This window comes from Lacerta agilis, chromosome 1, assembly GCF_009819535.1.
Source record: "Lacerta agilis isolate rLacAgi1 chromosome 1, rLacAgi1.pri, whole genome shotgun sequence".
Classification (NCBI taxonomy): domain Eukaryota; kingdom Metazoa; phylum Chordata; class Lepidosauria; order Squamata; family Lacertidae; genus Lacerta; species Lacerta agilis.
In genome coordinates this window covers 56,281,985-56,302,141 of record NC_046312.1, presented here as the reverse complement: position 1 = coordinate 56,302,141, position 20,157 = coordinate 56,281,985, and the positions used below count along the sequence as shown (strand labels likewise).

Genomic DNA, 20,157 nt, shown 5'->3' with positions numbered 1-20,157 from the left:
CAGACTTGTTTTCCCATCATGCTTGCTGCGGGGGGTGGGGCGATATATAAAATCAATGTTATAGTCATCGCTCTTGTGTATTGTAATTCACACCTCGGAAAATGCACAGTACCTAAATGTTTAGCAGGAACAATGAACAGATCACTTATAACCCAGTGCTATAATTTTATGTATTCACAATTATATCCTGTTCTTCTTTCAACCTGGAACTCAGGACGGCTGTGGCCAATAGAGAAAACAACTTACACAGTAATATATCATCTAAACTGCAAAGGCATGGCAGCAACAATTCATCAGTACAACTGCAACTAAATATAGTTTACCTCTTTGTATAAGCACCTGGCCAGTGTAAAAGTACATAGTCTCCTTGTAAAAACTGCATTCCTCCATGTCTTGCTGCCCAGACATATATGACTTAAGCGAAACTGAGACTTAAAAAGTGCAGTGCTTAATAAATCCTACAGCGATTTCACTAATCAGCCGTGGTAGATAAATAAAGACACACACAGTGAAATAATCAGCTAACAGAAGAGTATACAAACACAACAAATACAATACACTAACAATAGAAAGCAAAAACACACAGTATCCTCTTCCCTCCCTCAGTAGCAGCAGCAATCTGGAAATATGGATACATAAAGTGAAAAGTGTAGGATATAGAAAATTTAACTATTGCCGTTTCCACAATTGTTTACAGCAGGGGTCCCCAAACTAAGGCCCGGGGGCTGCATGGGCCCAATCGCCTTCTAAATCCAGCCTGCGGACGGTGCAGGAATCAGCGTGTTTTACATGAGTAGAATGTGTCCTTTTATTTAAAATGCATCTCTGGGTTATTCTGGGGCATAGGAATTTGTTCATTTTTTTTTCAAACTATAGTCCGGCCCCCCACAAGGTCTAAGAGACAGTGAACCGGCCCCCTGCTGAAAAAGTTTGCTGACCCCTGGTTTACAGTAAGCAGGTGGCCACAAGTGTACTCGCTGTACGTACCTTCCTTATCTAGGGACAAGAGGGGCTGCCCTTCCTTCTGTGACTCTTTCAGCTTTCACCCGAAAGCATTATTTGATCCAATCTCCTATTGGGGTGCCTTTCTTCCCTAACTCTGACTATGGGGTTCCACCACCCCATTGGCAGTTGTCATAGGGGTGCTGCACACTTATTGCTCCAGAAATGGTGACCTGTGTCCCCTGTGTTGTTCCATCTCACACCAGTTGCTGTTAATTGGCATCATTGTTTCAGAGAGTCTAGGGAACAGGAGGCTGCAGAAACTCCTTTCTGATTCCCACTGTTTTGGCGGCAGCTGCTGCCTCTGACAGTTCACATTTAGGCCATCTTTCATCCCTGTCCTTTACCCTTAAGTCCAATCAGCTTGTCAGAAAGGTGATGTTTGGTGCATTGGAAAATGCGGTGCCTTTATGTTCCGAGGCCATTTCTAAAATAGGATCTTGAAGCTGGTTGGTGAATTAATGCAAGGGAACCAGCCCCTCATGCTTAAGGATACATAAAAGGTAAAGGGGCCCCTGACCATCAGGTCCAGTCGTGTCCGACTCTGGGGTTGCAGCGCTCATCTCGTGTTACTGGCTGAGGGAGCCGGCGTACAGCTTCCGGGTCATGTGGCCAGCATGACAAAGCGCTTCTGGTGAACCAGAGCAGCGCACAAAACGAATTTACCTTCCCGCTGGAGCGTACCTATTTATCTACTTGTACTTTGACGTGCTTTTGAACTGCTAGGTGGGCAGGAGGGGACTGAGCAACGGGAGCTCACCCCGTTGGGGATTCGAACCGCCGACCTTCTGATCAGCAAGCCCTAGGCTCTGTGGTTTAACCCACAGCGCCACCGCATCCCTAAGGATACATAGAAAGCAACAAAACAGGTGAAGGAAGCACTTAGCAGACAATACAGTGTCTTGCCTTATGGTGTGGAATTCTCCTTGCAAGTGGATCTGTGAAGGAAATAAGCCAGCCCATTCACATGGCCACATGTGCTGCTTCATGGGTCAGCAGTGATGGCATAAGCGTCACCCATGATGGGGTAACTTGGTTGCCATATTCATGCAGCTTGCCACTGTGTACGTTGAGTTGCAAGCTCTCATATGTCACACTGGCTCGCATGCCTTGTAGTTGTAACTGCAGAGTAACTCCTTGTGGAGGATTTAAAGGGCGACCTCATCATGGTCTTACTGTTAAGTATTCTCCTCACTGTGCCTGCTTTCTGTTTTAGCCTCCTGCAGTGTGGCTCCATAAGTGAAACTGCTGCAGAAAATAAGTTACCTTCCTTACAAATTCTCACTTTTTAATAGAGGGCAGTAGTGGTGGTGTTTGCGTGAAAGTGCAGGCCACAAACTTCCTGCTCCTCTTGTTGTGTCATGTCTGTGCTACAGATCTTGCTTTGATCCTATCTCTTCTCCCACGCACCTACTCTGTTTTTCCCCCTCTTTCTTTTAAAGGAACAGGCCAAAGCCAAGAACACAAACCCCACCCTCCATCTCCTGCTCCTGCTCCTGCTCCCACACCACAGCCTGTGGAAGAAAAATTGCCGTCAAGTCCAGTCTATGAGGTTAGTTTGCTAGCTATAGTCATTTAGCCAAACAGGGAAAAAGCAAAACCCTAGCTGAAGGGCAAATGCTTTGCATGCTGAAGCTCCAAGGTAAAATCACTGGCATCTACCTGTCAGGTAGGAAGTGCTGTGAAAGAGTTCTCTGCCTCCTCTGCTTGTTGGGCTATATGCACCAGTAGTCCAACAGGGGCATCACCGGAAGCTGCCTTATACCACTCAGAACAATAACATTGCAATAAATTTAATCACATTTGCTATGCTAAATTTGGAACATTCGGCAAGGGAGAGATCATGGGAGAAATGAGAATATGCTTGAATGAATTACCACGGGGTAGTGAAGAGCAGACTTTCAGCTGTATAATGAACAAACATGCTGTCCAATTGTATTTCCACAATGACTGGATGCGGCACTTGCAGTGCACCATCCCCAGCTTCTCCTTGAGTCTGCCAAATTACTTTGCCAAGGAATTGATCTGTCGGACTCTCGTAAGGCACTTGCTGTGTATCTTCACACGAAGGGCACTTGCAAAATGTCAGCTTGCAGCAGTCTCCAAAATGGAAGCAGTCCATGGGCCGTCTTCATGTGCTTCTCATTTTTGAAAACTCAAATAAGGAGGAGTTCCTGGTCATGGGGAGGCTTCTAAGCATGTTCAGCTGAAAGCGCTTTGGAAGGTCTAAAGGGGGCTTCTGTGTCAGGTGGAGCAGATGAGCATTTGGGGGTACGGGGGGCTGGCACAGGGGTGTACTTCCCCTGCACACTTTAGCCCTATATGCATTAATGTGGATGTGGTATGCATTGTGTCCTGTGTGGGGCACCTTTATTAGCCCAACAGGGACATTCTGAGAGCCTCGTGTCAGCTGTGGGCGGGGTCAGAGGCAAAAGAGATGGAGCTATGAATATGACTTTTACTTTTGTACAGTAGCATATATGCAAAAAAAGAGAGGTTTCTCTGTGTGTGCTTGTTCAAGAACACATGCCAGTGCAGGCTGTGGATTGAAGAAGGCCTCAAGAGTCACTGCATTCCCCACCACCCTTACCCCAGGGTTGAGGTTTCCTCCTCCTAAGGGAGGCAATAATAACTGCATTTCTGTAACAACAACAACATACTTGAAGTTCTCTCTGTCTGTTATGTTCTGGCTGCCTCTCCTTCCCTCTAGGATGCCGTTTCCTTTGAGTCTGGCTACAAGAATTCAAATGCAAATTACCCAGCTGCACACGAGCCAGAAACCAACAACAAAGTTGAAGAATCTGACTACCAAGAAGCAGTCAGTCAGCGAGAGCCAGAGTATGAATCTGAGACGGTGTATGAAGTGGCTGGGGCAGGAAACCAGTATCAAGCAGGTTTGACAGCTTGTCTTTTGACCTAGGAGAGATCTCTTTGGTCATGGCTTTAGGCAATGGTAGACTGTTCTCAGATCTGGTAGTTTGAGATGTTCAGGCTAGAAAACACTCAGTAAGTGACAGGAGTTGGGAGGTAATACTTTTGAGTAGATGGTTCCTTCTTTTTCTAAAGCTATGCAGGGCTGTATCTAGCTAATGCTGGGCAGGGGATTTACCTGGGAAGCCTCTCTGTGCTGTATTGAGCTCCTTAGAGTAGCATCAGATACAAACCTATAAATATTTGGGGTCTGTGCTTTCTGAAAAACAAAGCTGGGGAAAAGGCATACTAGTGTTACATATAGGGGAATTGCTGGGCCAGGGATATCTAATGATGTGAAAGTAGGTCACTCTCTGTGGGATTTATTCTCCCAGTAAGCATGTCTAGGATTGCAACCTCAGCCTACTAGGTCTTGGATTCATGCAATAAAAATGATCTTAAATGGTGATTAGAACCTATGTTGGATGATGCAACTGAATATGGGAGACACCAACTTTAAGTGTCAGACTACATGTTAGTACATGAGTTTAAGAAATTCATATATCCATTTATTGTGTCATGCATAGTAATAATGTGTCCCTTCCCTTTAGATGAAAATACTTATGAATACGAAAATGACCTTGGAATAACAGCAATAGCCTTATATGATTACCAGGCTGGTAAGCAATACATATCCTTAGTTTCTGCAGTTTTGGTTTGTTTGTTTTTAATATTTTGCATGGAGTTATATTGAGCATATATATTCAATATGCTTCAATAAGCACTATCTCATACAATGCAGAATGTTTTCAGAGCTGTGTCATAAATTTTGCAGTTCTCTGAACACAGCGCACAAGCACAGGAATGGTGGGTGCGAAATTCAGTAGGTGAGAATATTGACGTAAGTTTCTAACCTTTGCACCTGCTTTAAACCTGATAGTATCTCAGAAGCCAAGAAGGTAGGAATGAGGCTACATCTCACAGCTTTGCTATATGGCAGAGAAGTATTATCTGCTTAAATCGCTTACTCTGATCGAGACCACTAAATTTCAGTTTGTGGCAATTCGTTACACCAAATAGTTGGCCACATAGTGCTCCAAAGCAGAATTCACATTGCCTTTTGGGGAAATGGTTATTAATTCCACCTCTAGGTTCAAAAATATATTTGACCATCTGTGGCAGGAGTGAGTAGATGATAAAAATAATTGGTAACTCTCCCAGTTTTATGGAAGATTTTACGTAAGCATTTTTGTTTTGCTCTTGGGATTTGGATTACCCTTTCTTCTGCAAGGTTTGTGTCACTCATCATACTGGCTTTCCAAGATGCTGAGTATATTGCCCTGAGATTCCTTGCCAAACCGCCTCCCTTTTGCAACCTGCTTCAAAGGGGTTTTCCTTTTGGTAACGATTCCACTGCAGGATTGCCATCCTAGGTGATCTGGAGGACAAAGACCCCAGTGCCACAGCAAATCGGCAAAGGGTCTGGCAGAGTTCTCATGTGAATGCCAAACGCACTTATTCATCATGCCTGACCATTAAAAACAAGTATCCTATCTGGAAGTAGTCCTTGGTGATGGCATGATCTGGCACACACATGCCAGGAACAATCTTCAATGGTTTCGATCTTGTTCTCGTGTACCACCTAGGCAAAAGAATCACACGTTTCTCATAGAATCAAGGTATTTCATATGGAAGTTTGGGATCTCGGGTGCAATCTAGAGTTGTGTTCCCATGTCTTGGCTGTGACCCATACTCGGCAACACCAAAGACCCTTTCCCTCTTTATAACCATCAACGAGAATCCTGCTTTAATACAGATTAACATAATTAACTCTTATTTAGTACCTTACCCGTTCCCCCACCCCTTTATATCTGTATAACTGTATATTTGTATAACTTGAGACTTCCTTCTGTTCTTTCCACAGCTGGTGATGATGAAATTTCCTTTGATCCTGACGACATCATCACAAACATTGAAATGATTGATGATGGCTGGTGGAGGGGAGTGTGCAAAGGCAGATACGGGCTCTTCCCAGCTAATTATGTTGAGCTGAGGCAATAGGAAATAATGTCCTACCATTATGCCTTAATACCGTGATCATTCGTCTGATTAATTACACTACAAATCATGTTCTTTTTCTTCCGGAGGATGGAGGGGGTCTATACATATTCCTTTTATATTTAAGATATTTTGCCGATGCTTTTACAAATGTTTATGGGCTCAAAAATCGCTTAATATATTGTAACTCTCGCGTTCCCCACTTCAGCCTGTTATCATAGGTTTTTAATGCGGTTTGAAAATGGGGCTTTTCCTTTTGGCCAAATTGGTGATGGTGTTCACAACAGTTTCCAAGGCATTTTTAATTGTTTCTGATGGCAACTGCATGTCTCATTTTGTAGCTGTCTGTGTGCTGAATCCCCAAGTAATTATGTCCAGCTGCTCTTGTACTCTCATCGTACTCTCAGCTACTCATTGTCAGCTTCCCAGATCTCAGCCGTGCAAGTTTATAGATCACATTTCCATATATAGGGAACATAGCAGGAGGACCTGAGAGAGTTGCAGTTGATGGCAATTACTCCATAGGAAAAACCTTTTTACATTGATAATAGGAAGGATCCAGTGCAGATACATTTTAAAAATATATTTTCTTGAGGACTGAAATGCAGTGGAAAGTTCCCTTGTGCAGCCACCGTTCATTCAGTCCAAGAGAGGGTTGATGCCATTGCCATAAGCATTTGTTATCTTGTGTTCTCCTCCAGTGGAAGCCTCCAATATATTGCAAAAGAAAACCCTGTTTTGCTTCTTTTTCCCCGTGCCCAGAACACTGTGAGATTTTTGGTCCTGAGAGACTTGCCAAGAAGTGACCATTGTCATTGTCTTGCAAATAACACCCATCTGCTGCATGCAGTTCATAACACTGCTGCCTTGATGTTTAAAATGAGGCAATAGGTGTGTACATGCATACTGGATTTTTATGATTTGGAAGTGGTAGAAGGCCAGCTGTGTAGTAAGCTGGTTATGCAACCATATTTCACTCAAGGAATGTTAATAAGAGGAGCTTAAAACCTTGCAGATAATCTCTACTAAGCAATGTGTAGAAAACTACCACCTTTTTTATAAGTTCAGCTGAAACTGCCAGTAACACGAATCAGTAAAAGTGTGTCTGCCTCTTGCCAAATGTTAAGCTGAAGTTCTTGCTACTACTACTCAATGGGACAAGTCAAATATTGGTTTAGTCACTAATTTTGATCACATGAGCATCCCTACCAAAGACGTGTTCAGTGTGTGTGTCCTGTCCATTTCTACTTGACTGGAGGAATTCAGGGAGGAACTGATTGAGCAAGAAAAAGTGAAAAAGTCTCATAAGTAAGCCCAGTGGAATATTAAAACAATATTTATGTAAAATGGCAGTGTACAGTGTATCTAGGAAGGCGGCCTTGGGGGTGGGATCGTGAGGGGGGTGGAATTGACTAGTTGGGACAATCTTTAAGAATGTCACTTTTACCTGATGTTTCCTTTCCCACTGGTTTCTATTTGTCTCCTGATTGCATTGATAGTATTACATTGGGTTGGGCCAGATTTTATATGCAGTTAATCTTACCAAGTTTTGCATAGGACACCTCATAGGGTACATTATTCCTTTTTCCTTTTTTGTAAATTAAATATTCAAATAAAATTTTGGAACCATCTGCAGAGCCTGTTTGTGTGTGTGTTTTAAAGGCTTTAGTTTATCACATACTGAGCTAGTTTTAAAAATCACACAAAAGTCTTATGTGAGAAAGCCTTGGTCTCTCCAGTGCTCAATGAGGCATCCACAACCATTGGTCAGCCCAATTCTAGCAGATTTCACCACCCAGGAAGGACTCTAAGGTCAAAGGAGCACACAGTAGACCTTACACCTCCGAGCACATTGTCTGCATCCTTGGGTACAACATAATCAATGTGCTAATTCCACCCATCTCTAGCTCTGTCTTCACTAGGGCAACTAAATTGGCTTGTATATGAGTTGCTTTCTCTGCAAATGTGTAGCTATGGGCTCAGTGTTACCCAGCAGAGCTTTTTAAGATGGCAAGTAGCCTTGGTGTAGACACGGGGAAGGTGAAGGGGACTGGTCTAAACCACTGAGCCTCTTGGTCTTGCTGATTGGCAGGTTGGCAGTTCGAAGCCGCGCGACAGAGTGAGCTCCCATTGCTCTGTCCCAGCTTCTGCCAACCTAGCAGTTCAAAAGCACACCAGTGCAAAGGTATACCACTGCAGCGGGAAGGTAAATGGCATTTCCATATGCTCTGGTTTCCATCACGGTATTCCATTGCACTAGAAGCGGTTTAGTCATGCCAGGCCACATGACCCGGAAAACTGTCTGTGGACCAACGCCAGCTCCCTTGGCCTTAAAGCGAGATGAGCGCCACAACCCCATGGTCACCTTTGACCGGACTTGACCATCCTTTACCTTTAACTAACCTACTTACCTAAATGTGGAGAAGTAGGCCCTAGAGCCCTCAAGGACTGAACAAGCTGACCAGTTGGTGTGATACTCCCTCCAATCTATAACTGGTACACTTGTCGGGGCTAGGATTAACGGACTTGATACGACTAGGGGGGACACAGACATACATGCATTCATGTTATGTAATTTATGAAACCGCTCACAACTGGTATATATGGAGGATTTGTGCTTGGCTTAAAGCAAAGTCATTTTCAAGACCCCCTGTGTAAATATATTTTAAAGGGGTATACTTTTTTGTGGGGTGGGTGAAGGCAGTATAGCTGTAAATACATTTCAATCTGGGGCCCATTTTGCCTATTTGGGGGAATTCTTCATCTGTCAGATTTAATGATGGGGGGGGGAGAGAGAGAGAGAGAGAAAAGGAGTAATTTGGAAACCAGTGGGGTAGCTTACAGACAGCTTAATCAATGTGAATCACCCAACAACAACATGATTGTGATTGTGTCCTCTGATTATTGTATTGAAAAAGCTTGCTCTATTTTTTGAAAGTCTGTGGTATATTACTGATAGTTGGCGGCAGCTGCTGTGCAGAATAAACCCATTACATGCAATGCTCCCTTGTTGCGTCTGTCATAGTTCTGCCTGGTTGGAAGCTTTTTAAAGCCAATAACGGCACATTTAACATGCAAAGTCACCTTTTCAATCTCTGGCTCCAGCTCTCTGCTGCAAAACAGCCATGGGTGAGGGCAGTTTTTGCAGCAGGCAGGATGGGTCCCTAACCAGTTACTTTTGCTCTAGCCAGGATTCCAGCTCTTGAGTTTGCTGTAGAAAAGGAACGGCTGTAATTATGATCTCTTGGGACATGATGGTGGTATTTTTGAGGATAGGCATCTTTACAATTACAGGCTTCTCTTCTTACCTTTAAAATGTACAAACACACAGTATCTTCTGAAGATTGCAGAAGCCTGAAACTTGAAAGGATAGTCAGTGAAAATAGCCAGACCCTGTAAAACCTAGCTGATAGAACAAAGTGCTATGAAGACACAAATCTCATATTGTAGCACGCTGAGATCCCAAAAATGTGGCTTCACTAGTAAAGACCCTGGAATTTTTAACTGTTTCAACACAAACTTGCTTTTATTTGCTAGCACTGCCAATAAAATACAGTAAAGACTCCCTGGGGGAAAGGTTTTCATTACATTCTGTGCAACAGTGAATACAACTCCCTCTGCTGTTTGTGTTCTTCCAGTACAACCACTAACTCGGTCTGACCCACCCTCATTTACAGATTAACAGAATAAAATCCTGAAAGTTTCAACAGCCTGCGAAGAAAAACAGAGAGCAATCTTGGCTGTGGTGCTCAACACTGGGAGTAACCTAGCAGAATATTTTTTTTTCTTAAGAGAGTCCAGCCAGTCTTAAGGCATTTCTGTGCTGCATTTTATAAAGCCCCTCTTTAAGCTGCTACTTTATTTTTAGCTTGCACAGATGGCAAGATTTAAGGGGATGGTGAAGAATGTTCTTGCATCCAATTTATTTTATATAAAGCCTTGAGGCTGAGGAGAATTGTTAAGAGGTGGGGGTGGGGAATCCATTACCCAATGTGTTTAATTTTCAAATGTGGTTTGGAACTGGGAAGAAATGAATCATGGTTTGGAGACTGCTTGCACCTACCTCAGTGGTGGGGATGCACATCTTGCTCCTCCATTCTTTTCTTTCCCTTGCACAATCTTCCTTTTCCCTCCAGGAAAAATAAGAAATTTCAGATTTCAGAAGTGAAACCCTTGAGGCTGGTCAGCAGGAGACTGGGTTGCAACAAATGCTTCCCAAGCCAACCATTTCTGCTGCAAATGTTTCTGTTTCAGTGGATAGAAGTAATTACTCCCTGTTAAAGCAGGCTCATATTCAAAGCCATTTTGTTTCATTTAGAAAAACTAAACTAATTCAATAAATAGACACATTAAGCAAATTGGATTTTAACATGAAAGTTACTAATGAACAGTGTAAACAGGATTAGTGGAAGAGAAGGGAAGTCCATAGTTGGCACCACTACCTTTCCAAGCAGAAACATGAGCTTCCATATTGTGATTATGTTGGCTTCTTTTAAAATCAATGATAGCAAATGATTAGCGGATTTCAGTTATGCTTTTAACCAGTTGAGTAAATAATTTATCAACAGCACTGCTGGATGAAAATTGGTTAAACTGCTTTTGAATTGTCTAAATCAACAGCTATGTGACCAGTGACTTCTCAGCAGATGGTTTAAGATGATTAAATGTGACAAGTGAATTATAGTGCAATCCAGTGCTTCAGTTGCATGGTCTGGAGGGCTTTAGGATCTGCTCTAAGTCTCCAGGGATGGAGTATTTTGGATGTGCTACAGCCAGAGTCTCAGCTGATGGATTGCCAAGGGGCTGCAAGGCCAACACACCCCACAAATAAAAGGGTAGGGGAGAAGGCTCTTGACATTTCACAAATCTGTTACTACTCCTGTGCAGTATGATAGTCAATCAGATAGCATGAGGTGGAAGGGGAAGGTGGGCAGCAATGTTTGTTTGGGCAATGATCAGCAGGTCCAGGCAAACCAGAAGGGAAAGGTGTGGCTGGATAGAATCACAGAATCATAGAAATGCAGAGTTCGAAGGAACCTTGAGGGTCATCTTGTCTAACTTCCTGCAGTGCAGGAATCATAGGACAGAAACTATATAAGAACATAAGAACAGCCCTGGTACATCAGGCCAAAGGCCGATCTAATCCAGCTTCCTGCTCTTCCAGCAGCCAACCAAAAGACCACGCCCAGCAGGATTCTCCCCAGTTGCAATTCCTAGCAATTCGTATTTAGAGGCCTATTGCCTCTGGTAGTGGGAGCAGGACACAGGCATCAAGGTGAGTAGCTAGAATGATGCTTAAAAGCCAACCTGGGGAATACAAGAACCAGGTCATCAGTCCATGCAGTGGTCCCTTTGTTCTAGCACCTCCCAGCCTTTTCTTAGTGGGAAATCATATCCAGGCTTTGTACCTGGGATCTCCTGCAAGCAGAACACATGTTGTTTCAAAGCAGCAGGGTTGGTTGTGCAGCAATTTTTGTCCATATACAGCTGTGGAAAGGTATTCTCCCATGGTGCATCCTTCCCTGAGCTGCTGTGTCTCATCTATCCTACCTCACTGTGGTGGTTTTTTTGTTTTTGTTTTTTGTTTGGTTTTTTGAGGATGCAATGGAATGAGGGAGAACTGTGTATGCAGCCTAGAGCTCTCTGGAGGAAAGACAGGATATCAGTGTAGCAAATAAACAATCAACTGGCATGGCTGCTGGGGGAGCAGCTGGTGTTGCTACATTCCCTGTGGTTTGGTGTGCTGCCAATTCCTTCTCAGGTAACTGGAAGCATTGTAAGCTTGCAAGGCAGGCTCATTGGCTACTCAGAACACCAACAAACTGTCAGGCTTACAGCTCAGATTAATTTTGTTCATGAATGGGATAAGTGAGGGGAACTCATTGTAAATTACAGTGTAATGGGCTCCAGTCCAATCTCTTTGTATAATTAGAGCAGAATAAAAATAGCCCAGCACGTTTTCAGGTGTGTTTTGAAATGCTCAGACCAGCGGTTCCTGGAAAGTACAAGGATGGCACTTCATAGACTTTCTTCCACTTCCCCCTACAATTTGTACTTTGATAGAACAAATTGCTGTAGCGATTGGACTCATCTGTCCCATTGTCAGTCAAATTCTCACTAATAGATTGCTTGTAGCATTAGCTACAATTCATTTTGTTGTTGTTTTTAGAAAACGTTGAGTACTTTTTGCCTAATTCTATGCAGGCATTTAATTTCAGGAGGTTTGGGCACATCCAAATCTGCATAGGGTTAGTTTGATTATATGTAAGATTATGTACTGTAGTTGTTCTTGTTTGGGAATCACAATTCTGGAACATTGTTTCTGCTCCTGCTGGTCTAATGCGTGGGATGCAGGGGAGCAAATGTGCTTATAAAGGTAAAGGGAGGCAAACTAAGACCCGGGGGCAAGATCCGGCCCATTTGCCTTCTAAATACGGCTCGCGGATGGTCCTGGAATCAGCATGTTTTTACACGAGTAGAATCTGTCCTTCTATTTAAAATGCACCTCTGGGTTATTTGTGGGGCCTGCCTGGTGTTTTTACATAAATAGAATGTGTGCCTTAATGCATCTCTGGGTTATTTATGGGGAATAGGAATTCGTTCATTCCCCCCCCCCTCAAAATATAGTCCAGCCCCCCACAAAGTCTGAGGGACAGTGGACCGGCCCCCTGCTGAAAAAGTTTGCTGACCCCTGGCTATGCACACCTATAAAATACGCACAAGCAGAAAGAAACAGACTTTGCAGCATAAGCATATCCCAACATTACAGATATATGGAAACGTGCTGTTCCAGATAGGGCTGTGTGCTCCTCGAAGCAGTTTGCTGTAAGTGTAACTGTTCAGTGGAAAAGGAACTGCATGTTCAAATACACATTTGACTTATTGTTTAAATTTAAACTAATATTCTATTACTGTTTATTATGATTCTATATTATAAAATATAAGTGATACTAAGTATAGTGTCCTAGTCAAAACAATAAAAACAAAGCAAAACAAAACTACCACCACTACCCCTGGTTTACCTTGGGTCAGTTGTACTCTCAGTCTAAGCAACCTCACAATATTTGTGAAGGGGGGGCCTGTGGAGAGGAGAGAAAATGTGTACCACCTGGAGCTTCTTGGAAGAAAGGCAGGATATAATAAATGAAACAAATACCCGGTAAATCAAAATGACCACAAGGGTCGCCACTAAGAATCTCATTAGTTTTTTTCTCATCCACTCTTTCTTAATCTTTAGGGGAAAGCAACATGTTCTGCTCACCACCAGAAGAAGACCCCCCTCTTTCCTATGTTCCCCCCTCCATTGAAAAGGGGCAAGGTGTCAAATGCACACATAGGTTGGGGGTGCTGGAAATGTTCCTAGCATTTCAAACCTAAAGACAGCATGGCATCTGAAATATAAGCCATTTGTTATGATATCTGAATACTGGATTAATGGATCTGATCATGAGGAAGTGGGCATGTACACATTCTTACCTAAGCCAAGCCACCTTCTCTATATTCTGTATCTGACAAACAACAATGACCCCAGCTCAGAAGTTTTTAAAGGCTACTTTGCTTTGAACCAACCATAGACTCTCAAGCTGTTTCAAAATCAGTTTGCTATGCACCCATGCTCTATCACAAGCTGGTTTTGAAACTCCCTTCAAAGTAAAGTATCAAACATTGGGCTAGAGTATTACAAGCCCCTTGCATAATTACCCCAAGCAGTTCCTAGATCCCCCTGAGTATTCCCCATTTGCAACCGAAAAATCCATCCACCATGATGCTCCTAGGCAACGTTCTGGAAAATTATATTTGCACCAACAAAATGGCCTTCCTACTGCGTACCAACTTGCTACAATGGAGACCGACTTAAAAAATTAAAATTAAATGAGACTTGCATCCCTTCTCTTTCACAACATAAAACAGAAAATGTCACACACACACATACACAATCCTATGCATAGCTTGTTTTCTTAAAAAATATACCCAAATCGGTAGGCTCCCAACTGCATTTTGCTCTAAATATGTCACATCTACTTATTTAAATAGGAGATTCTTAATCACATGCTGGGACCTTACCACTGAAACCAATTATAGTTAAATTGCAAACTTATTAGTCTCTGGGTCGGCATCCCATGGTGCCATAGGGGACTGTGGTTTTCTCCCTCTGTGGATGGAAAGCTCTGAGTTGAGCAGAAGGCTTGCCCCAGATATATGCTCCAGCTCCTGCAACTGTCCCTCCACCATCACTAGTATTCTGACAATGGAGAGGGCAAAATGAATGCATTACTGGAGTGGGTAAGGGAAGGCTTTTATTCTGCTCCTTCCAAAGCTCCTTCCTTCTCCCAAGCACACACCCAGAAGAGAGGGGCCCTGGAACTGGTTTACTTCCTTTCCCATCCATTGGGAGCAATACAAAAACTGTAAACGACACAGAAACCACAAAGCTGATGAAGGAAAAAGAAAAAATATGGACCTACCTTCTGCTCTGTTGCCACAAGCTCACCTGGGCTTTGGACTGGGTGATCTGTCTGCCTTTAATTCTCCCCCCTTTTCGATAGCTCTGTAACTTGCAAATATATTTATTTAAAAGATGCACCTGTTGCCTTTTAGGGCACTATTCTCCAAACCTACTTCAATGCTATATTAAAATACAAAATTTTAAAATATATATGTTCAAATAACAGGTTAGTAAAATAAATGTGGTTTTATTTTTTAAAAACCAGATTCCTTTATAATTTTTCCTTTGATAACTTTATATAAATTGTTCCCTGACTTGTCAAACAACTGCCACTAGGAGTCAGCGTATCTATCTGTAAAGAGCTTGAGTTTGATACGTAACAGCGACGTGTACACTGTTAAATTAAGATCTGCATAAAACTACAGAAATTATATCCCTACATACTGAACAGATGTTGTACATATTTGTAATTGGGAAACAACTGAAACACAATTTTATTTGAATTTTTTATTTCATTTTGGTGACTCATCAAGTCACAGCTTTATTAGAGAGGGCTGCAAAATAATGTTTTGGATTTTTTTCCCAACATTTAGCAATTTAATTTTTTGTTAAGCTGTGCACTGATGGACTTCTTGATCCAGAATACAAGGCACTGTAACTACAATACATGGATGTTGAAATGGTATTTCTCATCAGAAGATCAACAGTTTGTAACATGATTTGTACAAGTCAGGTTCAAAGTGTCCGAGGACCGCACTTCATTCTTGTATTTACTGCGTTCTGGTGTACAATTTCAGTATACAACTCATGGTCAGTGCTGGTACTGTTCTTGAATATTATCCTGTTGATGCAAGTCTTCACTCTGTGCTGTAAGGTGGCCAATGCAATATGTTTGAAATTAACCAGTTTCCTGAATGAAAAAGCTTTAACAAAGATGTGTAAATTACTACCTGGAACCATATCCAGCACTAGTAATTCCATAGCATGGTGCGAGGCTAGTTTTATTATTATTATTATTACAAAATAATAATGTGTGCATGTATAACTGTATCTATAGCTAGATAAAGATATCCATGTATCTTGGCAGTTAGAATAACTGAATACAATTAAACACTGAAGAAAACAAAGCTACAGAATCCTTTGAATATCAGACACAATGGACATAGACCAGAAACCCATGCATGGGAGAAAACTAAACCTCCAAACAAAGCCAAATTCTATTATGGAACATAAATTTCATAACTGCATTAAGGCATTTTCTTCCATGAATCTTCAGAATTTAAAGCAAGGACAGGAAACCTGTGGCCTCCCAAGTGTTTTTGTCCTCAAACTTACACCAGCCCCACCTTGCATGGCCCATGGTCAAGGATGATGAGAACTGGTGTTCAACATCTTTTGGAGGGCCTCAGGTTCCCCACATCTGACTTAAAGGGAAAAAAGGTGGGGGGAATCAGATGAAGAAACAGAAAGCTTAGAATATTCAACATTCTCCCCATGAAAAGGGAAATGCAATCCTTCCATAAGAATTGATGAACTCCAATTGCAGAATACAAGTGATGGAAACATAACACACTTACACCTGAACTGCGTTAGGAAATAAGTTTCTGTTTCCCGATTCCCCTTTCTGAATATAATTCTGTATATGCAAACGGTTGCTGAACAAAAGGGGAGCGGGAAAGGCCTTCATTTAACTTCACATTTAGTAAAATGCCTTCATGCAGTGCACAGTTAAACTCTGGAATACTCTGGCGACAGGAGGCGGCGATAGCCACCAACTTGAATGGCTTTTAAAGAGGATCAGGCAAACAGTAAAGGAGATATGCTTGGAATAAAGGCGTCAAAATGGTCTGCGGTTAAATCTCTCGTCCAATGGGGCAGGCAATCCCTCCTCCTCCACACGGTCAGCATGCTGAGAGGGAGTAGCAGAGGTAGGCCTTCTGTGCAATGATGGTGCTACTTATTTGCAGCCCAGTGAGGGACGTGAGGACTTCTGAATCACAGCCCTTGCTTCTCTTTTGTAAGGTGCCTTAAAGAACATGGGGGCCTTTCACTAAACTATAATGATTTAACATCTGAAATGACAACTAATTGTCCTTTGGGAAGCTCAGAACACTGAAATCACTACAATCAGAAAAAAGAGAGATTGCTAAAACATCCGTCAAAGCAAGAACTCAAATCACCCTAACATAAACGTGTGTTCTCTCATATTTCTACAAAACACATTTCTCATCTGAAATTCAGATTTGGAATCCACAATAATGATAAGTAGTCAGATATCTTGTGGGAGCAAAATTAAAGGTAACTGGAACAGTTTTTAAAAAAATTAAACAGCAAGCTTTGGCAACTCTTTTCAAAAACAAAAGATTCAGACTGTTCTTACTGTTTGTAATCAGAACCACAACCTTAGTGCAATATTATATTTATTTCTTACAGTAATTTTGGTTGCCATACAAGAGTAGTAAGGATTAGGGAAAGTGCAAGTTACAGGAGCTTGATTTTGTTGTCATCAATTTGAAATAAGAGGAATTAAAGCACAAAAATTACAGCAACAAAGATAACATGAACACAAGTTGCTACACAAACTATAGCGAGAAACGTTACTATCTAGAAAATAAAATAAATGTAATGGAAAAATTATCAGTATGAGAGGCTCATACACAGAGTCATTGCCAGATCAACTGGGTAATGCTTGTTTGTAAAGGAACTCAGAATCAGAAAATCACTTTTATTAACTTAGGTACCACAAATAGTTAGCTTTTGTGATATGTAAATTATGTAAATCAACAGTCACATATAGTCATTTTATAATATATGAATTAAAACTTAAAATGTTCCCAGACACCCAGGGAATAGAGTCTGTGCAGTTATACACAATTTACATCTTGTGTGATTTTGGTATTGTATACACAAATATTACAGAAACTAGGCATGTAAATGCAATTTATTTAAATTACAGTATATAAACAAAAGTTGTTCCTAAAACCTGGAATATCATTAACAAGATTATCTCTAACACCTTATTTTGCACCATCATAGTAGCAGAAGATTAGAAGGGCCATTCCTGCTCCCAACATTTTCAAAACTGATAAAAATGCTAGGAGGCAACTGTATCTGTTACTATTGCTTTCTGTGATAAAACCATCAAACAGTACTAAAGACTACTTCCTCTTGGCAAAGGTGTATTTTATTGATAAAAGCAGTTCTTTGTAGGCCCTATTACTCTTTCAATCATAAGACACAATGTAAAAATAAACTATTTCATTAGCTCTTTGATGTTTAAATCTCTTTTCTACTAATTCTATTGTACCTACTATGTAAGTGCCTGAAAGAGATACATATCTAAGAGACCCCTTTTAAGAAAGGGATTACCATCACTTGTAACTTCAGTGTACACCACCATAAGATATTCAACAGTAAAAGAGTATGATTAACAGCAGCTTAGAAACAATTCTCTCTATTTTCTTTTCCTACCATGTGTCCTGTTGCATTTCCTGGCACATATTGTAGAGGTAACACCAACTGCATTCAAAGAAGCAAAAAGGAGCATGGCGTTCGTGGTTTATTTACTGAATTCTGCAATATCACCAAATGGAAGACAATGATGGCTGAATTATCATTTTCTTTTTTACACCCCCCACCACCACAAAAAATATTTGATGGCTTTTTGTAGCCACTGAATATATGAATGTCATCCTCTACATAATCCATATAATTATGGAAATTTCAGGACTTTTGCATTTAAACTAGATTTTAATTATAAGGTTACTTGGAACTTTCAAATGCAAATAGGAACCTGTGAGGGATACAACAACAGATGTTAAGTCAAAAGACCAGTTTTTGCAGAAAGTGAAGTGGGGGGAGAAGAGAGAGATGAATTTTAGTTTTCATAATTAACCACTGCATTGTTAATTGTAACCATGTTTGAAGAAACACTCATCTTCTGAAGAAGTTCTAGCAAAGATAGAAAATATAACACAGCTCTGCTGGTTCAGATGCATCCAAATGAGGTTGATTTAAAAAGGTCAAGACTTAATAATTATTCCACAGAAATAGTAGTAAACCACAAAAGTTTTATTTTTATTTTTTTAAATTTCTAGCATTGAAGTGGCACAAAGGCTGCCCAGTAGACCAGCCACTTATATTCTTAAAATATTGTGCTTATAAACTATCTGTACAACTATTTAAACTTGCAGTAAAGAAAGATATTGAAATTGCTAAATTTTATGTACTAGTTCTAGACCTAATTAGACACTTCGTTGTGAGAAAATATAATTAGAGATAGGCTGGGACGTATTAAGGAAATAATTTAGATGCCTTCCAAAAATATGAGGCCTTCTGAATGTTAAGTAATTTGATGACTGAGTAACCACATATGATTTAACCTTCTGTTATAGGCTAAATTCTTCAGGAAGGCGGGAACCACAAAATTCATACTTACTGTGGGAGAGAGAATAAGCTGGGAGAATACTGCTAATCTGCATAGGTTACAAAATCTCTAAATATATATCCCACAATAAAGACTACCATTCTAAGTATGCATTCCAACCAATTCATAGCCATTTCATTGGGTTTCAACTCAATGTCAAATAAACTCACCCCAAGTTGTGAAAACAAACGTATTATCCTGCAATGCTGCTCTAGTTCATGCAGCAATGCAGAAGTGAACTTTGGGATTTTTAGATTTTAAGTCAAACTGAAGCAGGAGCGCCAACTTTAGGCAGCTGAAGTGTCTTTGGCACCCTGAATATTTGTTGGAATGGGGTCGGGCCCCCTCAATGTTGAGGGGGTCGCATGTTGCAGTATCAGTGGCCGGCTCCTCCACAGCACTCGGCCTCTTCTAGGTGTCGTGATGTCGTGGTGCGCATTGCACGTGACACGACGTGTGTGCGCCACGCAAGACACCACACGTGTACAAAGCATGCCAGGACCCCTCAATCTGGTGGGCAACCTGGCGCCTCTGAACTGAATCTAACTTCAATTTTTAGAAATTGTTCCTTGGGTCTATAATAGGTACCCACCAGGTTTCTGAAAAAAACTGCATCTTGGTTATAGTTTCAGTTTCTGCAGGCAATCGCTTTTAGATTTCCCTCTTCCTGGTGCGTTAAAAGACTAATGCCAACACATAAAGATACACTTCTGCATGTAAAAAGAAGGCTTTGTGCCACATGGATTCAGCAAGAGCAGAAATATGATCTTTTGAGATGCAAAATCCCACCCTATGCACAGTTGTGAACATAGCTTGTGAAAAGGTTTGTGCATTCACATGCAGAACTGTAGAAACAATATATATTATTTTATTTATACTTTGGATCATAGCAGTAACTGAGTCCCTCACCACACGTGATCACTTTGACACAGCAAAAGCAATCAATGCATAAAAATACTTTTCTTTCCATGAACAGCTCATTCAGATCTGAATCTAACTGTGTGGGAAGGCAAAAATTAATGAAAGCTGTGCGACTAGTTACAAAGGATGACAAGAACTAAATTCATTAGAGATAAACCAAGCCAAAAGGATGTCAGAAAGTTGCTGTTTTTTTGAAATCTCTGCTTCTACAACCCCACAAATGTATTTATTTTTAATTAAAACCAGCAAATGTGCTATGAAAAAAATGTGATAGTATGGTGTCTAACTGGCAGAAGTGAGAATCAAAACAGGAGGACCTACAGGAGCCATGGAACTGAGTGCAATGGACATGTCAAATGATTTGGGGGGGGGGAGAGCAGAAATTGCAAAAAGA

General features: G+C 41.3%; 1 protein-coding gene across 1 annotated transcript in view; it reads left to right on the top strand.

Annotated features, from left to right (window-relative positions):
• The window catches only part of LOC117049472 (src substrate protein p85-like), an 8,467-nt gene extending 866 nt beyond the window's left edge, over window positions 1-7,601 (top strand). The window contains exons 2-5 of the mRNA XM_033154590.1: window positions 2,298-2,554; window positions 3,713-3,896; window positions 4,524-4,592; window positions 5,837-7,601. Coding sequence (XP_033010481.1) covers window positions 2,298-2,554; window positions 3,713-3,896; window positions 4,524-4,592; window positions 5,837-5,973 — 647 coding nt within the window. The 3' untranslated portion in view covers window positions 5,974-7,601. The remainder of the gene's footprint in view (window positions 1-2,297; window positions 2,555-3,712; window positions 3,897-4,523; window positions 4,593-5,836) is intronic.
• The last annotated feature ends 12,556 nt before the right edge of the window (window positions 7,602-20,157 follow it).